The sequence below is a fragment of the Electrophorus electricus genome, chromosome 22, assembly GCF_041902795.1.
Source record: "Electrophorus electricus isolate QZ-2024a chromosome 22, ASM4190279v1, whole genome shotgun sequence".
NCBI lineage: Eukaryota > Metazoa > Chordata > Actinopteri > Gymnotiformes > Gymnotidae > Electrophorus > Electrophorus electricus.
In genome coordinates this window covers 7,490,406-7,510,375 of record NC_137518.1, presented here as the reverse complement: position 1 = coordinate 7,510,375, position 19,970 = coordinate 7,490,406, and the positions used below count along the sequence as shown (strand labels likewise).

At 36.2% G+C, this 19,970-nt stretch overlaps 1 protein-coding gene across 12 annotated transcripts in view; it reads right to left on the bottom strand.

The window, feature by feature from the left end:
* itga7 (integrin, alpha 7) overlaps positions 1-19,444 on the bottom strand; it is a 40,732-nt gene extending 21,288 nt beyond the window's left edge. For 6 of the 12 annotated variants that reach the window (XM_027002049.3, XM_027002050.3, XM_081705110.1 and 3 more), the window contains exons 1-9: positions 18,983-19,444; positions 8,216-8,343; positions 7,606-7,685; positions 6,824-7,079; positions 4,989-5,120; positions 4,391-4,495; positions 1,829-2,036; positions 1,398-1,591; positions 1,175-1,263 (exon numbers count right to left, since the gene is read on the bottom strand). In XM_027002049.3, the coding sequence (XP_026857850.2) occupies positions 1,175-1,263; positions 1,398-1,591; positions 1,829-2,036; positions 4,391-4,495; positions 4,989-5,120; positions 6,824-7,079; positions 7,606-7,685; positions 8,216-8,343; positions 18,983-19,230 (1,440 nt within the window). In that variant the 5' untranslated portion in view covers positions 19,231-19,444. Of the gene's footprint in view, positions 1-1,174; positions 1,264-1,397; positions 1,592-1,828; positions 2,037-4,390; positions 4,496-4,988; positions 5,121-6,823; positions 7,080-7,605; positions 7,686-8,113; positions 8,131-8,215; positions 8,344-18,982 lie in introns of those variants that run through there. The other 6 variants (XM_027002053.3, XM_027002054.3, XM_027002052.3 and 3 more) reach the window with 5 other exon arrangements.
* Positions 19,445-19,970: the final 526 nt, after the last annotated feature.

Here is a 19,970-nt window from a genome sequence, read left to right as displayed (position 1 = left end):
TAATGTTAACCCATTGTTTATCTTACTATAGTTACAGAAAAAAAAATCAAATGGTACTATAGTACAAAGAGTCTCAAGAGCATAAAGTAGTGCTGCTCAGAACTAACATTGTAGGGTCTGTGAGGCATTATCCATGATAGCTAGACATTTGTTTAGTGTCCTTCATTCTGCAACAGCCTCCTGGTGGTCCAGATGGACTCTTATGACTAAGCCAGACTTCTTGATTATTTTTTTAAATTTTAGCAGTGCTAGTTGTAATGCTCTTGCTCCAACAGCCAATAGCGTACAACACTGGCAATTACAGACTGGTAGAAAGCCCAGAGCATAGACATATACACATTGTGACCTCAATTTGGGTTTCTTGAAAGGTGCTATACAAATAATTGCACACATTGCATGCACCTGCATGGGGTTTAACCTCTTGCATTTCTTTGTCTATTTAAACCTCTGTTAGTGTGTGTACTGTGTTGGTTGTTGTTAGTCTGCTGCTGTATGTTAAAATTTGTATGTAGTCAGTGTTAAACATTATTGTAGTTTGTGTTTAGTTAACTGTGTATATTATGTCTGTCGTTAATGTTGTGTATGAGTGTCACCGTTATTCATATTTTTTGTTAATAAATGTATCACTTTATCGAGGGAGCATGTGCATCCTGCTCCACGCCCTTTGGCAATTGGGCCAGCAGAATCATTACTGTATGGTTTTTCGCTCATATGTGGCCTCAACAATATCCTCCATATTCACTAAACTGTCCACTGTATGCTAACACAGAGGGACTCAACTGTCCTTGGCAGTGCTTTTCCATACTATACATAATACTATAATATGTGAATGTACTGGAACAAAAAGCATGAGTGATAGAGAAATTGTGAAAATATATTTGGATACAACATGCAAAAATACATATGAATAATTTTTTTTTCTTTTCTTTTTTTTACATGTGGCATTGTCCATACCATTTCTTAAATATATTAAGTTCTGAGTCAACAAAGAAAGTACTGTAATATTATTATTATTGATAAAAAATATATATTTAGTGCAATTCAAGTTAATCAGAAGGATAACTGCAAGGGTTCTTATATTTCTGGCCATGATCATATTTGTTCCCAGTTAGTAAAATCAACTGTTTTGACTTCTGTCCCAGTATTGATGGAGAGCACTGTAGAGATCACCAACTTGAGAGGGCTTGGTGTTTATGCCAGTAGCAGAACCTCTAAATATAAATACTTTGCCAGCTCCGTCAAATGGGGCCCCAATAGCAACATCTGTTTAAAATACATATAACAAACTGTTAGCAGGACAACAGTAGGATTAATAAATAGGTCAATAAATAAATAAATATTCTGGACAGACTGAAATACTTCACAAATCAGTAGAGCATGTATAATGTTCACCTTACCTCCATAACCATCTTGATCCAAATCTCCAATACTGCTTACTGTCATACCAAACATAGAGTCATAGGTGCCATTAAGGCGAATTGGCCGAGCCTTCTCCCAGTGGCTGGCTGGGTTTAAAAAGATGTACACAGCACCTCCAATCTCGGCTTTACGATCAAAAAAGTTTGGTGCACCCACTATTAGATCAGTCCAACTGTGGGACACAGTGAAAGGGTGGTCTATTCAACATACAGCAGGAAGTAATAAAACAAACCAATTTTTCATATAATCTTATGTTCTATATAGGAAATTGTATATAGTAAATTAGCAATATCTGATGTATTTGCTGATTAATATGTTTAAAAGCAACATCAGCATAATTCATATATAATTTTATAATATATAATCTCCATTATTAACATGACTGTAATTATCTTTTAGAATATCTCACCCATCCTGATTAAGGTCTGCAGTGGTCACTGAATAGCCAAAGGAGGAGGCCAGTTCTTCCCCCCATAGTATATGTTCTGGTACTAGTCGATATATGTTGTCTTTCTTCAGCAAAACTACAGCTCCAGTGTGATTTGCTCTTGGTGCCCCAGCCACAAATGTCAGTTCCCCCCTATTCATTATTCCTTTTGCTGAATCAACAGAGAAGCCTGTGCCAGAATTCGGAGGGGCAGGGGGAAGTGGATTTCAAAAGATTAATGTTGACCTAGCCTGTCATTTTATTCTTATAGTGATAAAATGTGTCTAATGATTGGGCACTGATTTTATGTCAAATGTATGTAATGATCATGCATGACCATGCAAGCTTTATTTTATAAGGTGACAGGTGTGATGCAGGGACTAACGTATTATGTTCTCAAAAAAAATAAAAATAAAAAAATAAAAATTATATATATATATATATATATATATATATATATATATATACATGAGAAGTTTAAACTTTAATATTTCTTCAGTTATATAAAATATTGTCCTTCTGATGTTTAATGATAATAGATAAGGGATGGAAAATGGGGCAAAATCATTGAAATATCACTGAACAAAAACAACATGACTGAACATGCAGTGGTTATTACTGAACAAAGACAAGGAAACTTTTGTTAATTCAGGGTTCATCATGCAGCTGTGAGAGACAACAGGTGCTCAGGCAGTCAAAAATATTTTAGCGTGGCTAATGATGAATAACTTGTTCCCAATCTCCAACAGAATGTTTTAGATAGAGGTCCTTCATTAGCTGTGCAAGCAAACTGCTTTTTAATTAGTATTAGGAGGAGCCAGTTTATGTATGAAAAAGTAGATGTTTAAATCAAACATTCATTCCATGGAGTTCTAAAGTTCCAAGAGTATTAGTAGTAATAGGAGCCAGTTTAATTTTAATACTAATGGGCACTGCTTTAATGACATATCTGTTTGTAATACCAGTTGTTGCTATGGCAGCAATAAAATTAGGAAACGCAAAGAAAAAGAACTCATTTATACTCTTGGTTCTTTAGAACCTCATGGAGGAATGTCATGATTTGTTATGATCTAATAATTCAGAAGCATATGGCTTGCACAGCTGATGAAAGACCACTATCTAAAACATTCCATTTCTCTGGAAACTGTGTACTATAGTACAGTTTTGAATATCTCTAATATCTTTGGATTTCTCTCTCTCTCTCTCTCTCTCTCTCTCTCTCTCTCTCTCTCTTTATATATATATATATATATATATATATATATATATATATATATATATATATATATATATATATATATATATATATATATATATATATATATATATATATTATAAATACCACCCTCAGAACTGAAAAACTCCTAGCAACAGTCCTGAACCTATTACACTCATACCAGCACAACACCTGCTGCCATGCCATTACCATGTCAGTCAATATCAGTTTTTGACCACAGCACCAATGTTGGCTGGATATTTTTAGGAGGCACTCTCTGTCTAACAGTAACTCATCAGCAGTGGTGCTGTTTGTAACAGGGGGGCTGACAAACTGAATAGCAGACCAATTATGTGCTACAGCCTGAAAGTTTCTGCAAAATACTTAATAAAGTGGGTCAGTAAGTGTATGTGCAAGGTTCCTAATAAATTGTGTATGTATGTATAAAATATATTGAGATTTATTCATGTAGTCTATTGACAGTTTTGAAAACAACATATTTACATGTGTGACACAGTTTATTACAGGGAATTGGCGGTGTGTGCACACTGGTTTATTTTCATTTAGCGAGGCATTTGCTGAAGATGTTGATGCAGAAGGATGGACTTCTGCATTGTGATGGCATGATTTATAAACTAAGTATGGTAATATATCAGATTTTTAAAATGATTAGTAGTAGTAGTATGGAATCAATACCTATTTGATCAATGCAACTATCAGAATTGGAAATGTTACTGTTTGTTTAAAGGAAAAGGTATTATGGGTACAAAGAACTCATTCAGCTACCTGATTCTGTGTGTAGTATGACTCCTTAATCTTAGATTTATTGCTTGGCGTTATCAGAAATATCATTTTAAAACCACCAAGAGACAGACAGTTTCATTCAGCAATATACATGCAAAGGTCAGACTACACTCTGAACACTGATACTACACACTACAAATAGCACAAAAGCACCTGTGTATGCCTACTGCGGTTCCTTAACTTCTCCAGTTTAGAGAGACATTAAATCCAAGTGTTACAATGAACAATTATGGATAAAGATTTCTGGGTCTTATTTTATAAATACTTGCATTTACTTTATCAAATAATGTGCCTCCTAAAGTGTTTGGCTTCATTTTAAGCATATATTATATTAACACTTGAATTGAAGTATTAGTTGTCTCTCTTTAAAGGAGAAGTTAGACTATAAAAAAATTGCAAATTCTACACAAACTCCAGAAGAACTATCATTAGAATCACATTCAAGTTTACAGACTGACAGGAATATACAGCACAAATGGAATGCATGTGTCCAATTTACAGAACACACACTTTTGCCTACAAACCTAGGTAGCTATTCTGAGCTACATCCTCAAACATGGGCTGGCTGGATGGCTCCAAAGTTTTGTACACCAATGCATCCTCAATGGGACTGGCCATGAACAAGAGCCCTGAAGCCCATGGGTAGGAGTGGGGGTGGTTGTGGGGTGGCGTGATGACAAACAGAAAAAGAAAAAAGGGGCATGTGTGAGAAAGACTGTGTTCTGAAAATGGTTTGGATTGCTTAAGAACAAGCAAGTGTTCCCAACAACCACCAGTACTAGCCAAAAGGACAACATGACACCACTGCAAACTGAACCATCCGCTCCTACCTTTAAATGTCATTTGTGAATTTGTTGACTAAAGTTTTTAAAAATCACATGAGAAATTGTTCATGTACAATAAAATAAAAATAAAAATCTTTAGAGTCTACCATAATAAGACATAAATTGTCTTTAAACTGCAAATATAAAAGAATTGAACAGGTAATGTCTCTGTGATTTATAATACTTATCATTTACAGAGTGGTTTTAGATAATGAGATGTAAATCGGGTTCAGTTTGTGGTTCTTGTAGTCCTTTCCCTGTGCCCGTTACAAAGGAGTGGGGCTCAGGTGGGTCATACCCAGGTAGCTGTGGTATGGCACAGGAATCAACGAAGCATTTAGTTGTTTTTCATCGGCAACCTCATAAGGTCCATCGTCATAAAAACCCAAGTCCAACAGGGTCTGGTTGAGCAGCTGAACTCGCAACTCTCCTGGGAGAATGTGAGGTGAGGACCAGAGACGAGACAAATGTATTCACAAACAAGTATACCACCCCCTGCCCCCCCAAACACACACACACACACACACACACACACACAGAAATACACTTATACACACATTCAACACTTATATACTCACAAAACACAGATGCAGAAATGTACATGTATACCTTGACAAGCATACCCTCACAACACACACTCACAAACACACCAAGACAGACACATATGCACATACACAAATACATTTGTATACATGTACATATGTATACATATATACAAATTCGTAAATGTACACATGGCAAACTGCATTGTGATTCACACTCCTTATTCTTTTTCAGCTTCAGCTCCTCCTGCGCATGCGCGCACACACACACACACACACACACACACACACACACACACACACACACATATATTCATTATATCTTCTTACTCTTCTTCCCTCTACTAGGTAAAGATTGATCCTTGGTTGACTTTTTATGACCCAATAAATCAAACCCTCCCCTTTCACCGTATTGTGTTTTTTACCCTACTGCCATACCTCGCCATGGCACCCTTAACAAGTGTTTATCACTTCTCACTTTTAGTTAATGTTTTGTTGATGTTGTTGTTGTTTAATTGGATAAACCTTTGTTTTTTTTTTTCAGGCAAAGGCTTTTAAATACCACTGTACAGTCATGGCCAAAATTTTGCTTTACTGCCTCAGTTTTATTGTCAGATGGTATATGGTATAGTGAAGTACAATTATAAGCATTTCATAAGTTTTTTAAAACTTTTTATTGACAAATACATGCAGTTTAAACAAAGACGTAATATTTACACTTTTGACCCTTCTTTTTTAAGACTTCTTCAATTTGCCTTGGCATGCTGGATATCAGCTTCTGGGTAAAATCAAGTCAAGGGCAATCCATTCTTGCCTAATCAGTGCTTGGAGTTGATCGCAGTTTCTGTATTTGTGTTTGTCCACCCTCTTTTTGAGGGTTGACCACAGGTTCTCAATGGGATTGAGATCTTGGGAGTTTCCTGGCCATGGATAAAAAATTCCAATGTTTTGTTCATCAGGCTATCTGGTTATCACTTTGCTTAGTGACATGGTGCGCCGTCATTGTTCTTCACCAAATTGCTCCTGGACCGTTGGGAGAAGTTGCTCTTTGAGGATGTTTTGATACCATTCCTTATTCATGGCAGTGTTCTTAGGCAAACCTTTAAGCACACCCACTCCTTTGGATTGAGAGCTTGCTCAGGAATGGCAGAAAGCAGGTGTGAGTGCATCTGCACGCACAGTGAGGCGAAGGCTTTTGGAGGAAGGCTTGGTGTCAATAATCTTGAGTCCATTCATGTCCCCTCTCATCCAAGGGAGTGGGTATGAAACATATGAAATGCATATAATTGTACTTCACTATACCATATAAACATGACAAAAGGATCTAAAAAAACTGAGGCAGTAAACTTTATGAAAACCAAAATTGGTGTCAGTCTCAAAACGTTTGGCCACGACTGTAGAGTCACTGATAAAAATAATAATATTAAAATCAAATACTCAACTAAATCAGTTATTTATACCATTTTTCCTTGGCAGTGACTTCCCTCTGTACAGAGAAAAATCTTACCTTTACACTTGACATCTCTAACCTACAGAAGAAAAAAATATTTTCCAACAAACAATATGATTTAGACTTGAAAATCTGCTATACCTTTCCAGTTGTATGTTCCTGGAGCTCCAAACAGGATGTAGTTGTTGTCAGGTGTGAAGCTAGCAGCCAAGCCCTGCTGACAGAAGCCAAACTGCTCATGGCCTTGTGGCCGTCCTTCGCAAAACTTCCACTCTCCTCCATCCAAGTCATCCCTCTCCGTCAAGTCCTCACTCAGCATATAACAGCGTCCAATTGGATCCCGAGTTTCAGATGGCAGACTGACTCGTTGTCTTAGCTCATACAGGTGGGCACACGTCTGTAGGATCATTGAAAGCTTTATGGTAGGTGATATGAGAATTATTATTAAACTATGGTGATCTTTTATGATCTTTTTTGCACCACCTTAATATAGTAATGTCAAATGGAAACAACATTAGTGGAATTATGGCACAAATGTCATAGACCATTCAAGAAATAAGGTATTTATTTATCAAGAAAGAAGGTAAATGTTTATTTTACATATATAAAAATATTTGTAAAAAATATTTTACATATATAAACACATATTGTAAAAAGTTATCAATATGTTGCAAGATGACTAATACAAACCTTTGAGGAGGTTTAGTTCCGAAACCTCTCCTCGATTTCTTACATGCAAAAATTTTTCAGGATGCTAATAACTTCAACACAATTAAAAGCTACAGAGGGAAAACCTACAGAATGGGCATGAAGTTGTGTGGAATCACTTTGATGTTGCCTAGGTGTTTTGCACATTACTGTACATATTAGGCCCAAATCTGTATGAACACAATCCTGAAAGTATGAACAGCCTGTAGACTTACCACCACTTTTCCTCCAATCCCCTGGCTCTTCACTGTAACACCCAGCCACTGGTTGTCTTTGCTCTCCTTGTCCAGCCTTACTATAGAAACCAAAAGAGCTTTCAGGATGGCTAACATAGCACCACTTTTAATAAATCTCAAGTTCTCAGCTATAATTACCACAGCTAGGGCAGTAAACATTGCTCATAGGCATTGGTGGAAGAAATGTATGTGTGCAAAATAAAAATCATGCATTTCATAATGCATAAACTCAACAATAAATATCTTATTTTAATCCCAGAATAGTGTCTCATCAGAGTAACAGTAATAGATAAATAAGATTGTTTACTTACAGTGACAAAACATATCCTTTTCATCTTATGACAAGTATCACATTAAGGTCTGGAGTTTACATTTACAGCATTTATTCAAAGGAACTTACAATTATGACTGAGTACAACTTGAGGGATAAGGGCCTTGCTTAGTGGTGGGGCTTGAACCAACAACTTTCTGATTATAAGGCAAGTACCTTAACCACTGAGCCAGTAGGGTAGAATTAGAGAGTATTTTCACAATCCTATTCCCCACTCCTGTTCATAGACCCAGTCATTGTTTTAGGTCTGCCTCTCACCATCTCCATCAATGTCCACTCGCTCACAGTCATATTCCTCTGCTGTAATTGGACAGCGATACAAAGCACCAGGATGACTGTTCCGCAGGGTACCAAGGCCTCTGGCCCGGGGCGCCCCTACCAGGACCCTAAAGGAACAGCACAGAAAGATAGAGAGGGTTCAGGGCTACTTATGCTGTGATCCAAGAAAGTTTTTTATAATGCTGGCACTGTTCATTATTAACACTGTTAACACCTGAGTGCCTTAATCACTAGGTCTTTTACATTCTTTACATGCATCCATTCTTGCTCTCATTAATAAGCATTGTACATCAAACATGTTTTGCTATATTACATACTCTCAAAGATTGCTTTAAATATGGAATGAACAAATATTTGATATATAACAGATTATGCATCATAAAATATTAGACTACTTTCTTGAGCCACAAAAACAGCAAAGGATAAATAAGCATTTCCCCATTTTATGGCATGGCTGTTGATATTTTTAGGTGGTGACACTGTTCCTTGTCCTGTTTGGGCATGGTGGTCCAGGAGGGCTATTTTAAAAACCCACTGTTAGTAATAATATAGTTCCAACTCTTTCAGATTACACAGCATGGGACAGAAGAAAAAAGAAAGAGGGATTGTTAAAGGAAATGTATATTGTGAATGAGTTGTGTGCCTAATTTACGAAAAAGCAGTTAACAGTTGTCCAAACATAAGAAGTTTAACATAAGGGTTGACAAGTCACCCACCCATGTTGCTAGCGTTATTTTGAAACAGGCTATCCTGGTTACATAAAGGTGGTACTTGTACTAATACATGCCCCTATGTCTACTATTGTGAGATAACTGTTAAAATTGCAACAGGCAAACAGGGAAATGGTGGGAACTTCCACTGTTTCTTGAACATAGCTCTCATTCAAGATGATTTTTTAAAGAATCATTTTGTTTATTATTTGTTTTCATAATCAAATTCTAATAAAAACTTCATAAACTGACTCAGCATTTAACCTATATGAAAGACCTAAATGTATCACAATGAAACACTACAGAGGTATTATTCTGAAAAATTCCAGTGAGTAACTATAATGTACTGTAGTAGAGATGTTGACATACTAAAAATTGTAGTGTATGACAAAAGGTTTACAGAGTACTATTGTGTCCATCTGTTTTTTTGAGCACAGCTAACATTCTGTTTTTAGTATGAGCCACAAATTTAATAATATCAGAATTAAAGTTGATGTATTGAACCATGGCATTTAAAAAAGAGGTCACGGTTCAAATTCTTTATGTGTTTAATTTTGGTTTTAATATCCCATTTGTTTATGGATTCTACAATTGTAGGTGCTAACTGTTTGCCCCATAAATAAAGTTTAGCTGGACCCTTTCAGAAAAACATGCCGCCTAAATGAGATATTGTTAATTGTTATGAAAAGCTTGAGTACAAAACTGAATGTATAAAATGATTAGCCAAATGAGAGGCAAGAGGCAAACGACAGGCAAGAGTGTGAGTGAGGCCTGCAATAAAGACTGCAATAAATTGAGGGATATCCAATAACCATAGATGACAGTCCAATGTCAGGCACCCACTAGAAAAACATGCAACAGAGAAATGGAATGGAATGTTAAATAATGACGAGAAACACAGTGCAACAACCAACAATACCCACTAAAACATGGAGGAATTCAACAGGTTTCCAACTGAATGAATGAAGTTACATTTATATACATTAAGTAGATTAACTAATAAGGGGATATCGAGAAACAACTGAAGATGATAAAGGGTGGGAGAACAGCACACAAGATGAGGACAGACAGAAACAAAAGTAAAACAAAGAAATACATGGCACAGGTAAACAGATGCACTGACTTAAAAATCAACTTTAATCTACTTAAGATAAGAAGAATTCCTTTGGTGCTCATGCATCATCCTACAAATAAAACAATGGCTAATATTCTTAAACACCTCAAAAGTCTCTAGAATGATGTAGATCCCGTTTTAAAGATCCCCCACTAATCTCCTACAGGTGAGGCAAAAACATCAAATGCATGCTTGCCAAGAGTAAAATAAGTGACCAGTCAAATAATAACAGTGGTATTTTAGCCTGCAACTGTTCTAGATATGCTATGTAAAATTTAACACAGCCACAAAAATAACTAGCAAGAAAGGATCGATTATTATTATCACACTTTCCATCTTATTGCAGCAGTTGCCTATTGTATTCCTTGCAAAAGATGTAATTATCTTTATACTCAAGATTCCAAGAGAAGGCTTGCTGATCATTGAGGCCATCAGAAGGATTTGTCATTTCCAGTGACAAGGCATTTTAAAGCTAATGGACATTGCATCAACAAGAAATCTGTTTGTATTACCAGTTGTTGTGGCAGCAATGAAGTTAGGAAACTCCACAAAAAAGAACTGATCTACACTCTCAGAATTTTAAAACCCCATGGAATGAACATATAGTGGTTTCATGTCCTACAACTTCAGAAGCACTTTGATTGCACAGCCGATGAAGCACTTCTGTCCCAAATATCCAGTTTCTCTGGAAACTTTATCTACTTCACTGCATATTTGACTACCATAAGTCAGAGTGACACAAGTCACTTTGAGTTTCTTCAGGGGAAGCATCTCTTTCAACAGCTGGCTTCGACAGACCTTTGACAGACCTGAAACAACAGCTGTTGTGCAGCTATGTTGTTTCAGCCCTGTCCTGGCTCTTAACAGTGCTAAAAAGATAGGGTGATAAAGAAGACAGCTGTATGCCCCTTATGCCCCTCCCCCAATACTGAGTACAGTTCACTTAGCTTGTCTCTTTTTAATTTTTTTTGTACCAACCAGACCTTTACTGAATGTATAGATGTTGTTTTTTGCTGTTAATCTCTCTCTCTTCCCACCTCCCCAAATCAAATAAAATCAAATGTGCTTTATTGGCATGACAACATAAAATACCTATGTTGCCAAAGCAATACAGTATTTGTAAATGTATTATTAATATCCAAATGAACAGGTTTTAATAGAGGATAGAGAGTAAAAAAAATAAAGTAAAAAACAAAATAATACAGGTGAACATCAGCATAAACCATAATGGAATACAATGAAGTAAACAATAAGGGTAACTAAGAAAAGGGCATTAGATTTCAAAGTCTAAAGAATTGTGAGTGTAAATGTAAATATCTATCTCTCTGATCACTTCTTAACCAATCAGAATGTGAAGTCAGAACTAACTGTTGTATAAGCATATATATCTAACAATGCCAAACTATTATTTCTGTTCTTTAGTCTTGTTTTTTGAGTATAGGTGTTAACTATATCTGACAATCTCTGTCAGGCTCCCTCCCCCATGTGCAACAATATCTATGTCCTTAGCCCTTTCCTCCTCCCATCTTCCGTTTATCATTTCCAGGCAATATTAAATTAATTGTTTCTATCCAATAAAGGTTTAATCTACTTTATCAGTGTGTGTCTCTGTACAACAATAAGTCAAAGGCAACAATAAAGGCAACAATCAGCTAGACGAGCATTTCTAACATCAAGTGGTCACAAAGAGTACTGATGTACTGTACTGATCTGCTTTTGCAGAGAGAGAATGGTAGATTATTGTCAGAGCTGTCAATGTACACAATGAATGCAAACAGTAAGAAAGTCCTGAATCCAAAAGACCCTACATACACACCTCACTGAGATGTGCCTTAACCCAGTGGTACCGGACCACACCATCCAACCAGCCAAGTGCCTCTTGGAAGCACTGCATGAGGCTCTAAAAAACCAACAGATCCACCACCCACATGCAGCTCTCATGATAATGGGGGACTTTAGCACTGCAAATCTTAAACAGGTAATGAGACATTTTCAACCAGCACATTATTGGCCCCACCAGTACTTAGAGATCACAGTTATACAGTATTTAAAGTTGGCTGCAAAATTTCATCTACTGCTGGGAAATTGAACCATGCCATCATCTTACTCATGCTTGTATACAAACAAAGGTTGAAACACAGAGCTCCAGCTCAGAGAAAGGATACATGCTGGACTGACCAATATGTGGCCACTCTGAAAGACAGACATGTTCTGGTGCAGTTCTGATAACATCAGCATATTTATGGAAGCGTTCTCGGATTTTATCAGGAAACTGGTGGAGGATACAATCCCCAAAGTCACCATCAGAATGTTTCCCAACGAGAAGCTGATGGTGGACAAAACCATCCAGGATTGAGGAATGTAACAAACTACACAATTCTCTCTCCAGCAAGGTGAATGCTTGCAACTCTAGCAAACAAGCTGAACAACTTTCTTTAAGGCTATGTCTAGAAGCACTAACAACATTAATGGTGCTAACAGAGCCCAAAAGAGAGGAAAATGTTTTCACCATCACGGAGCATGATGTGAGGAAGGATTTCAGGAGAGTGAATACCAGGAAGACAGCAGAGTCAGATGGCATTGCTGGTCAAATTTTAAAAGTATGCATCAACCAGCTAGCACCAGTGTACACAGTCAAATTCAATCTCTCTCTCTCTCTCTTAAAGTCTATAGACCCCATGTATTTTAAATAGTTCTTTATATGTTTCAAGTAAATGGTATTGAAAACAACTCATCTTTTTTCAGACAGAAATATAATTTATTCTAATCATTCTAATAGTCGCATCTGTTGATGAAATAAATAAAAAGAATGAACAACAAAGAACTCACATACATTGTATATACCAAACAATATTCTGAACCAAAAATAACTTTTAGGGTTAACTAGAAAGATAAGAATAAAATGTATATACTCTTAAACATTTAGACAAACATTGATAAAGGTCAACAAATCATATAAAACTATGACTGATTGCTAGCCAGAAAATCACTGGCTCAATCCTTTTATTATCTACAAAATGGAAAACATTAGCAGTTAATACTTTGCTGACAATTCCACATGTCAATCTTCACACATTCATGTGTAAAATGTTAAGCACTAGTGGAATGATTTTACTTAATGTATTTATATTCTACCTTAGTGTATTTGTGTTCTCACTTAATGCAGTTGTGTTCTGAAGAAGGTCATGAAATGTCATGAAATGTCATTTGTGACTTCACAAATTTTAGCAGATATGTATGCTATCTGAGTTGGCAGTGTTTCTTTAAAATGGGTTTTTGAATTCCTTTCAGTTTGGATTTTGAAAAAAAATTACAATAACAGTATACTCTAGTGGCTACCACTAAAGTGCATAATGACACAATTTATGCTCTTGGAAAACACAAGCTCTTTACAGATTTATCCAAGGCCTTTTACACTTAATCACATGTTATTGCTTCAGTTGGTCTGTCTGATTAAGCGTTAAAGATGTTTTAGGACTTATTTAACTGATTTCTATCTGAGAAAGTTATTGTTGATGCTGGGGTGTCAAAGTTTTATTATGAGGACTCATATAAAGATAAGATTGCAGGGAGTAACTGTGGTGTAGAATTGTAGTGGCAGCAATGAAGTTAGGAAACTCAAAGAAAAAGAACCGATCTACACTGTTGAAACTTTACACCATGGAATGAATGAATTAAACATCTGCTTTTTCTAATACAAATTGGTTCCACCTCCTAGAACCTCAGAACTTTGCTTGCACAGCTGATGAAAGACTTTTGTCTGAAACATCCTGTTTTTCTCAAAACCTTGTGTACTTCACTGCAATTTTTACCACCTCTACATATAAGTTTTAAAATGTTAACATGCTCTTTTATGCAGATAATACCTACTACTGTTCTGCTTTATTGCCAGCAGAAGCTCACTCACATTCAAAGAAAGAATTTAATACTAGAATAAAAAATTAAAAATAAATTTTTTTAAATAAAAATATTTCATTCTCAATTCTGCACTCTTTGGATTTTATTTGACATTCACTATTAAGACATAATCCAAGGCAAACATTCAGTTATATGAAATGTGAGCTTTATGACATGATGGGTTGGACACCACTTGGACGACAAATGCAAAGACAAATATATAGAAAAGTATTATTCATCAGCTTCCTTTACATTTTTTGTCTGTGTTTTCATTAACAAATAAGACTTGATTAACTAGAGCAAATTTATCAGTACAAACCAGTTATCTTTAAATTATATTAATTTAAGTAATTAACTGTTACAGTTTCAAATGTTTGTAATATGCTCTTATTCTATTATTCAATTTGATGTACTGATAGTTTGGCCTAAATTTGGTATGGCAGCGTTTTTTGACTAAACTGTAGAAACTTTTGATGTTAGAACAATTCATTTTTTGACAGATTTTAAGATAACTGGTTTGTATTATGTATGGTCTTGCTATTAATTGATAGGTGGTCCATCTCCCTCCTTTGTTATAATGTTCTTTTAATTGCCCTGTGGTGTTGTGTTCCACTTTCGATGCCCATACTCACTTGTAAGAGACATTTTAATCTCAATGTGACTACTCTCACTAAAGATTGTATACAAATAATATGGATTAAATAAAAATAACATGGCTTGATTAAAAAATAATATATGGCTAGAAGAACAGAGAAGTTGTAGTTCAAGCAAGATATCTGTTTACAAAATGGTATAAGTGGAATAAAGAAAACTAGCCTGAGGAAAGAGGTCTGAAAATAGCCCCTGAGAGGTTAAATCCTGGATTTATCTACAAGCTGAATGCCATCCTTGGACATGCAGGACTAAAACCCTTGAAAGTCACAAGAATTGCCTGTGAAACATGCTAGGCGGTAAGACAACAGAAAGGATACATTAGCTATAGAGAAAGTTAGATATTAGATGTAGAAAAATGTCAGTGGACATTTGGTGGGCCAAATTACACCTAGGTCAATAAAAGGTAACCACTGTTTGTTGGTATGTAATGTTACTGCGCAGGCTATGTAGTGGTTAAACCTCTACCTAATCAAATGCACAAAAAACAGAAGGGGCCTTGTACGAGAACTGATTTTAAAATGAAACTACTGTTACCATGGCTTACAACAACTTTAACTGGTAGGACCGTAACCAAACAATCAGTTGGGACCCTAAAAAGATGCTTGTAAAATAAATTCAATGTTCCTTAAATCTGATAATGTTTAATATTCTTTATCATTTCGATCCCTGTCCAAAACTCTGAAATGAATAGAGATACAGCTCAGAACCCTGAGGTGATTCTTTTTAACCATTAGTCACTAGATAGCATTCAATGCTCAAGTTGCCTCGGTAACCCCCTTCGTCCTCAATAAAATATCTGAGTGAAACAAACAGACTCGCGATTAAATCTGCATTGTGGAAAGTCACAAATTACTATTACAGTTGCATTAATTGTTCATATATATATTATTTTTATTTACCCATATAGAAAGCATTCAAGAGAAGGCAATCCCATTTGGCATTATGACACGCCCATGTGGTGCTACACCCCTCCCATTTGGAGTGGGTCCCGCCTGCAGGAATACATACATAGAACAAGTCTAGCATTTAATCCTGATTGTTGGGAATGTTGAATTTAATAAATAAATAAGTAGCCTATAAAGGCAAAGGAAACAAGGAAACAACTGTGTATTATTCAGGCTTTTGAAAATAGGAAGCCTACTTCACTAAGCAGTGAAGCAGCAGAGCACCAAGTCTGCTAAAATTAATACTAGCATTAACGTTGTGCTAGCATTAATGTTATGAACGAAGCAAGCATAACTCTACATATCCAGGCAGCAAAGCCTGATGCAACTGGGCCTACATCTCTCTTCCTAATGATCTACATTTATAGCATTTGTCAAGCACTCTTATCCACAGCCTATCAAATATTTATCAATATAACACCATGTGTACTCACACACACTCTGGAACTCAAACTCATGACCTTGGTGCTGCTAGCTGTTGTGTTTTTGTCTGCTAGTAGCATCACACTCTCCACAAAGGTCATGCCCTGCAGTTCCACTCATTTAGGACTGCTGGCTACAGACTTGACCTCATTCGAAAAAGAGGTATCCTCTCTATCTGGGGCAAAGTTTGCATCAGTGACATCAGGTGGTATTAACCCAATGTGGAAGATATTTTGTCATGTTTTCTTGAATTTCAAGGGGGATTGCTATCCGTAAGAGGTTCCTTGAAGTGTTCACCTTTGCATGAATGGGAATTATCATATATATATATATATATATATATATATATATATATATATATATATATATATATATATATATATATATCAGAATTATTACTAACTGTAAAAAAAATGTTATTAGGAGTAGGACTGCTTGATTATTGAAAGCAGCTACTAGGCTCTGAACTTGCCAAGGATGTTGTCTTATTTGTTCTGGTTGCACTACACAGACAGAAACAGTTAAACTTAATGTAATCAAGCGTAACATTTAACACCATTCTTTCTGGCTGTTGATTAACAGACCAGGCTTTGACTCTTGTTTAAAACACCTTTTTTAAAGAGTGTTTTATTTACATTTTGTCTTAAGTCAGAATCATCAATGACCAATTATGCCATTATCAGTTAGGAATCTACTAGTACATACTGTTTTAACCTGTTTTAATATTTTTTAACCTTGGCAAGTGAAGACTTCAGATTGTGTCAAACCGTCAAACAGCTATCACTATTCACCATTTTTTCAATTGCACAAAACAACTGATGAATTAAAAATATTAACTTTACTACAGGCTAAAATTTCCAAAGCTTCTAAATACATCTTTTTACTCCTCTCTGAACTAAAAATATAAACCCAGAAAAAAATCCAGCATCAAAAGTAATGGTACACTAGTAGTAGTCGCCTACATCAAGCTTACCAACAAACTGATAAATTAATTTATTCATAAATTAATTATTAAGATAAATTAACGTAAATCATAAAGAGTTTAACGTATTAAAATGTGAACCTTACAGATTACCATGTTACAAATTAATTTTAAAAATTAATTGGAAGCATTTAGATATTTGAGGGACAAATTCTTCTACCTACCCTTTTAGAAATCTGGAATTTCACCTGTTTTTGCAACAGAGCAATATGGGATAGGAGCTCTTCTAACAGTATAAATAAACCACACACATAGACATACACACTGCAAGACCTTGCTCAATGGCATCTCACCATACAGGCCACATCAATACTGCTTCACATATGCCAGGCCCTCTAGCCCTTTTGAGAGAAGCATTTTGTAGCAGTGCCATATGAAACACTACTACATTTGTCACTTAGTGATAATAAAAAAAAAGTCGGGTGTCTGTGTGTGAGAAAGAGAGAGCGCGCGAGAGAGAGAGAGACAGACAGACGGCAAGCAAGAGATATGGAGCAGTCCTCCATAGGAATTTCAGAAGCTTTAAAAAAAGCCGATCTAAAAATGAAAATTATGTTGTACCCGCTACATGACGTACATGAGGGGTTTATTTTAGACTGGGCTGGAAATAAACCAAAGTCTCACTCCTTTGTTCTGTCTATTGCATAAAATCCAACTGATAACTAATGAAAAACAACACCAGAACCATGAGATACTGTAACCCTTTCATAAAGAAAAGCACAAGATACAGATGAGTCAGGCAGATCTGATGACCTCTGCCTAGCTTTAGGCTACATATTTCTGGTTAAAGGAAGATACAAAAGGGGGAAAAAAAAGCCTGACACTAACCTGTGAACATTACGTCATATGTTGCACACTTTTCTAAAGTTCTCATTCTTTAATGCTAAGTCCACAAAGGAAATCTTAAATGAGATCTGCACAGTAAAAGTGGAGATTACTCAGTGTCCAAGCAGCCTTGACCAGCTGTACTGTAATCATTGTCCCTTTTGAGGAATCAGAGAGGAGGCACACATGCATGAAATCTCTAGTATAAGTAAACTAAATACAGTTGTTGCATTTTCTTCATTACTGTGTGTTTTAATGAGCCATGATCTACAGAGGTTGCTTTAGGATTTAAAACTACAGTTATCTGCAAACCTTCTGCAAATTCTACAACCCCAAAATAAGTCTAGGTGTTGTCGTGTTATCTTATGATTATGTACAGTTTAGTTGAATCTCTACTCTAATACCTTTAGTCTTTCTTTGATACCAATATTTTTGTTTGATTTTGACTTTATGAATTTGATTCATTCTTGATTTTGCAAATAAAGTAAAGCAAACCTGACATAGTTTTGGCATCTGCTTAAACCAAAAACAAAAAAAGATCATTTTCTAGACAAATGATAGCTACTGATACAAGAGGTTGACTAATTCTTACATCATCTTTTATTCATGGTCTGGATGAGGCTGTAGGTTTCATTTGTTCCAGCAACACTAACACTAATCAATGACGTGAGCTTTATGACAGAAGTTGCTTTTAATGCACAAACGCATACACCTTTGATCCCTCCCTAATACTCATCTTCTTTTCCTCTCTTCCTATGGTGCTGATATATAGGGTACTTTGAAATTCTGAACTATACCAAATACTAATGGGTGATAAAATAGCAGATTTTTATACATACTTTATGTCCATCGACATCAACACTCAAAACACTATTGTACTTGTATGCTTATAGATTAAAATAACAATAGTAGAAATATAGCTAGGCTTCTCAAATATGTATCAGTCACACTGTAACACAAGCACACACTAACACACATACACAATACATATCCATAATGAATTGGGTTCATCCAGTGCACTTTGCTCAATCACTTTAAGTGATTCAATACCAATAGCTGACACAAGGGAAAATGCTGAGCAGACAATCAAGAGTATCCATTCCATCAGTTTGCATATATAGCATTTCTATGCTGTATAAACATATAAGGACACAAAAGCACACGTTAGAGATATATTTTTAGGGTGTATTTACTTACCAACTCCTTAGCTCTGGTGAGAGCTGCTGATGAAGAGCCACAGAGAACCCAAAGAAACTGCCCTTCTCTCCTTCCTTGTTCAGAGTATCTGTAGTATCTAGGTTAAATCCTGAGACTAGGGCAGAGAAAGCCAGCAGCACCAAGACCAGTCCAGCCCCATGGCCCATAATCAGAGACACACGACTTCTGTGTGTGTGTTGGAGATCCATAGCATAGTACGGACGTCCACTAAGCAAAGGTTCCCACATCCTGATATGGATTCCCTGTGTGGTCCTGAAGACTTACTGGTACAGCAAATAAAACCAAAACAAGTGTCCTGATTTCTCAGTCCTGCACTTTACTTCTTATCAGCATGTGAGAATACGACAGTGGCTGTGGTAATGACTATACTTGTTTGCTAATGCATGTGTGTATGAGAGTCTGAGGGGCAGAGCATGCAGTACACCCCCCTGGGTTTTTGCCCTCGTTCTGAGGCGGAGACACACAGAGGACAAGTGCTTTGAATAGCTTACTTACTCCTCCCCCCTTCTCTTTCCCTCTTCCTTGTCCTCCCTCCCTCTCACCCACTCACTCTCAGTCCCTCCCTCCATGTTTCTTTTTCTTTTAGCTGACAACAACACACAATGGACTACTGCCAGAATACCAGAAAAGGTTGTCAGGATACTTGGAGACTGCTGAAAAGAAAAAATAAAAAAATAAAGGGATGCCAAGAAGCAGAGGCTTTTGCCTGTACTTATATAGGAGTGAGTGGACAAAAAGGAGAAAAAGAGTCTGACAAAAACAAGAAAGCAATGAGGAACTGGTGAAAAGAAGAAGATTTTCTAAAAGATACTAAAACATGGGCGGAGCTTTAATGTAGGATTCACTGATATGAAATTAACCGTAGAAACAGTCACCACTCTAAATTGCACACTGACTCAGAAGATGAGATCACATAGCATAGTGGCAAGAATATATAACCAGTACTGAAGATAAGGGCCGAATGAAA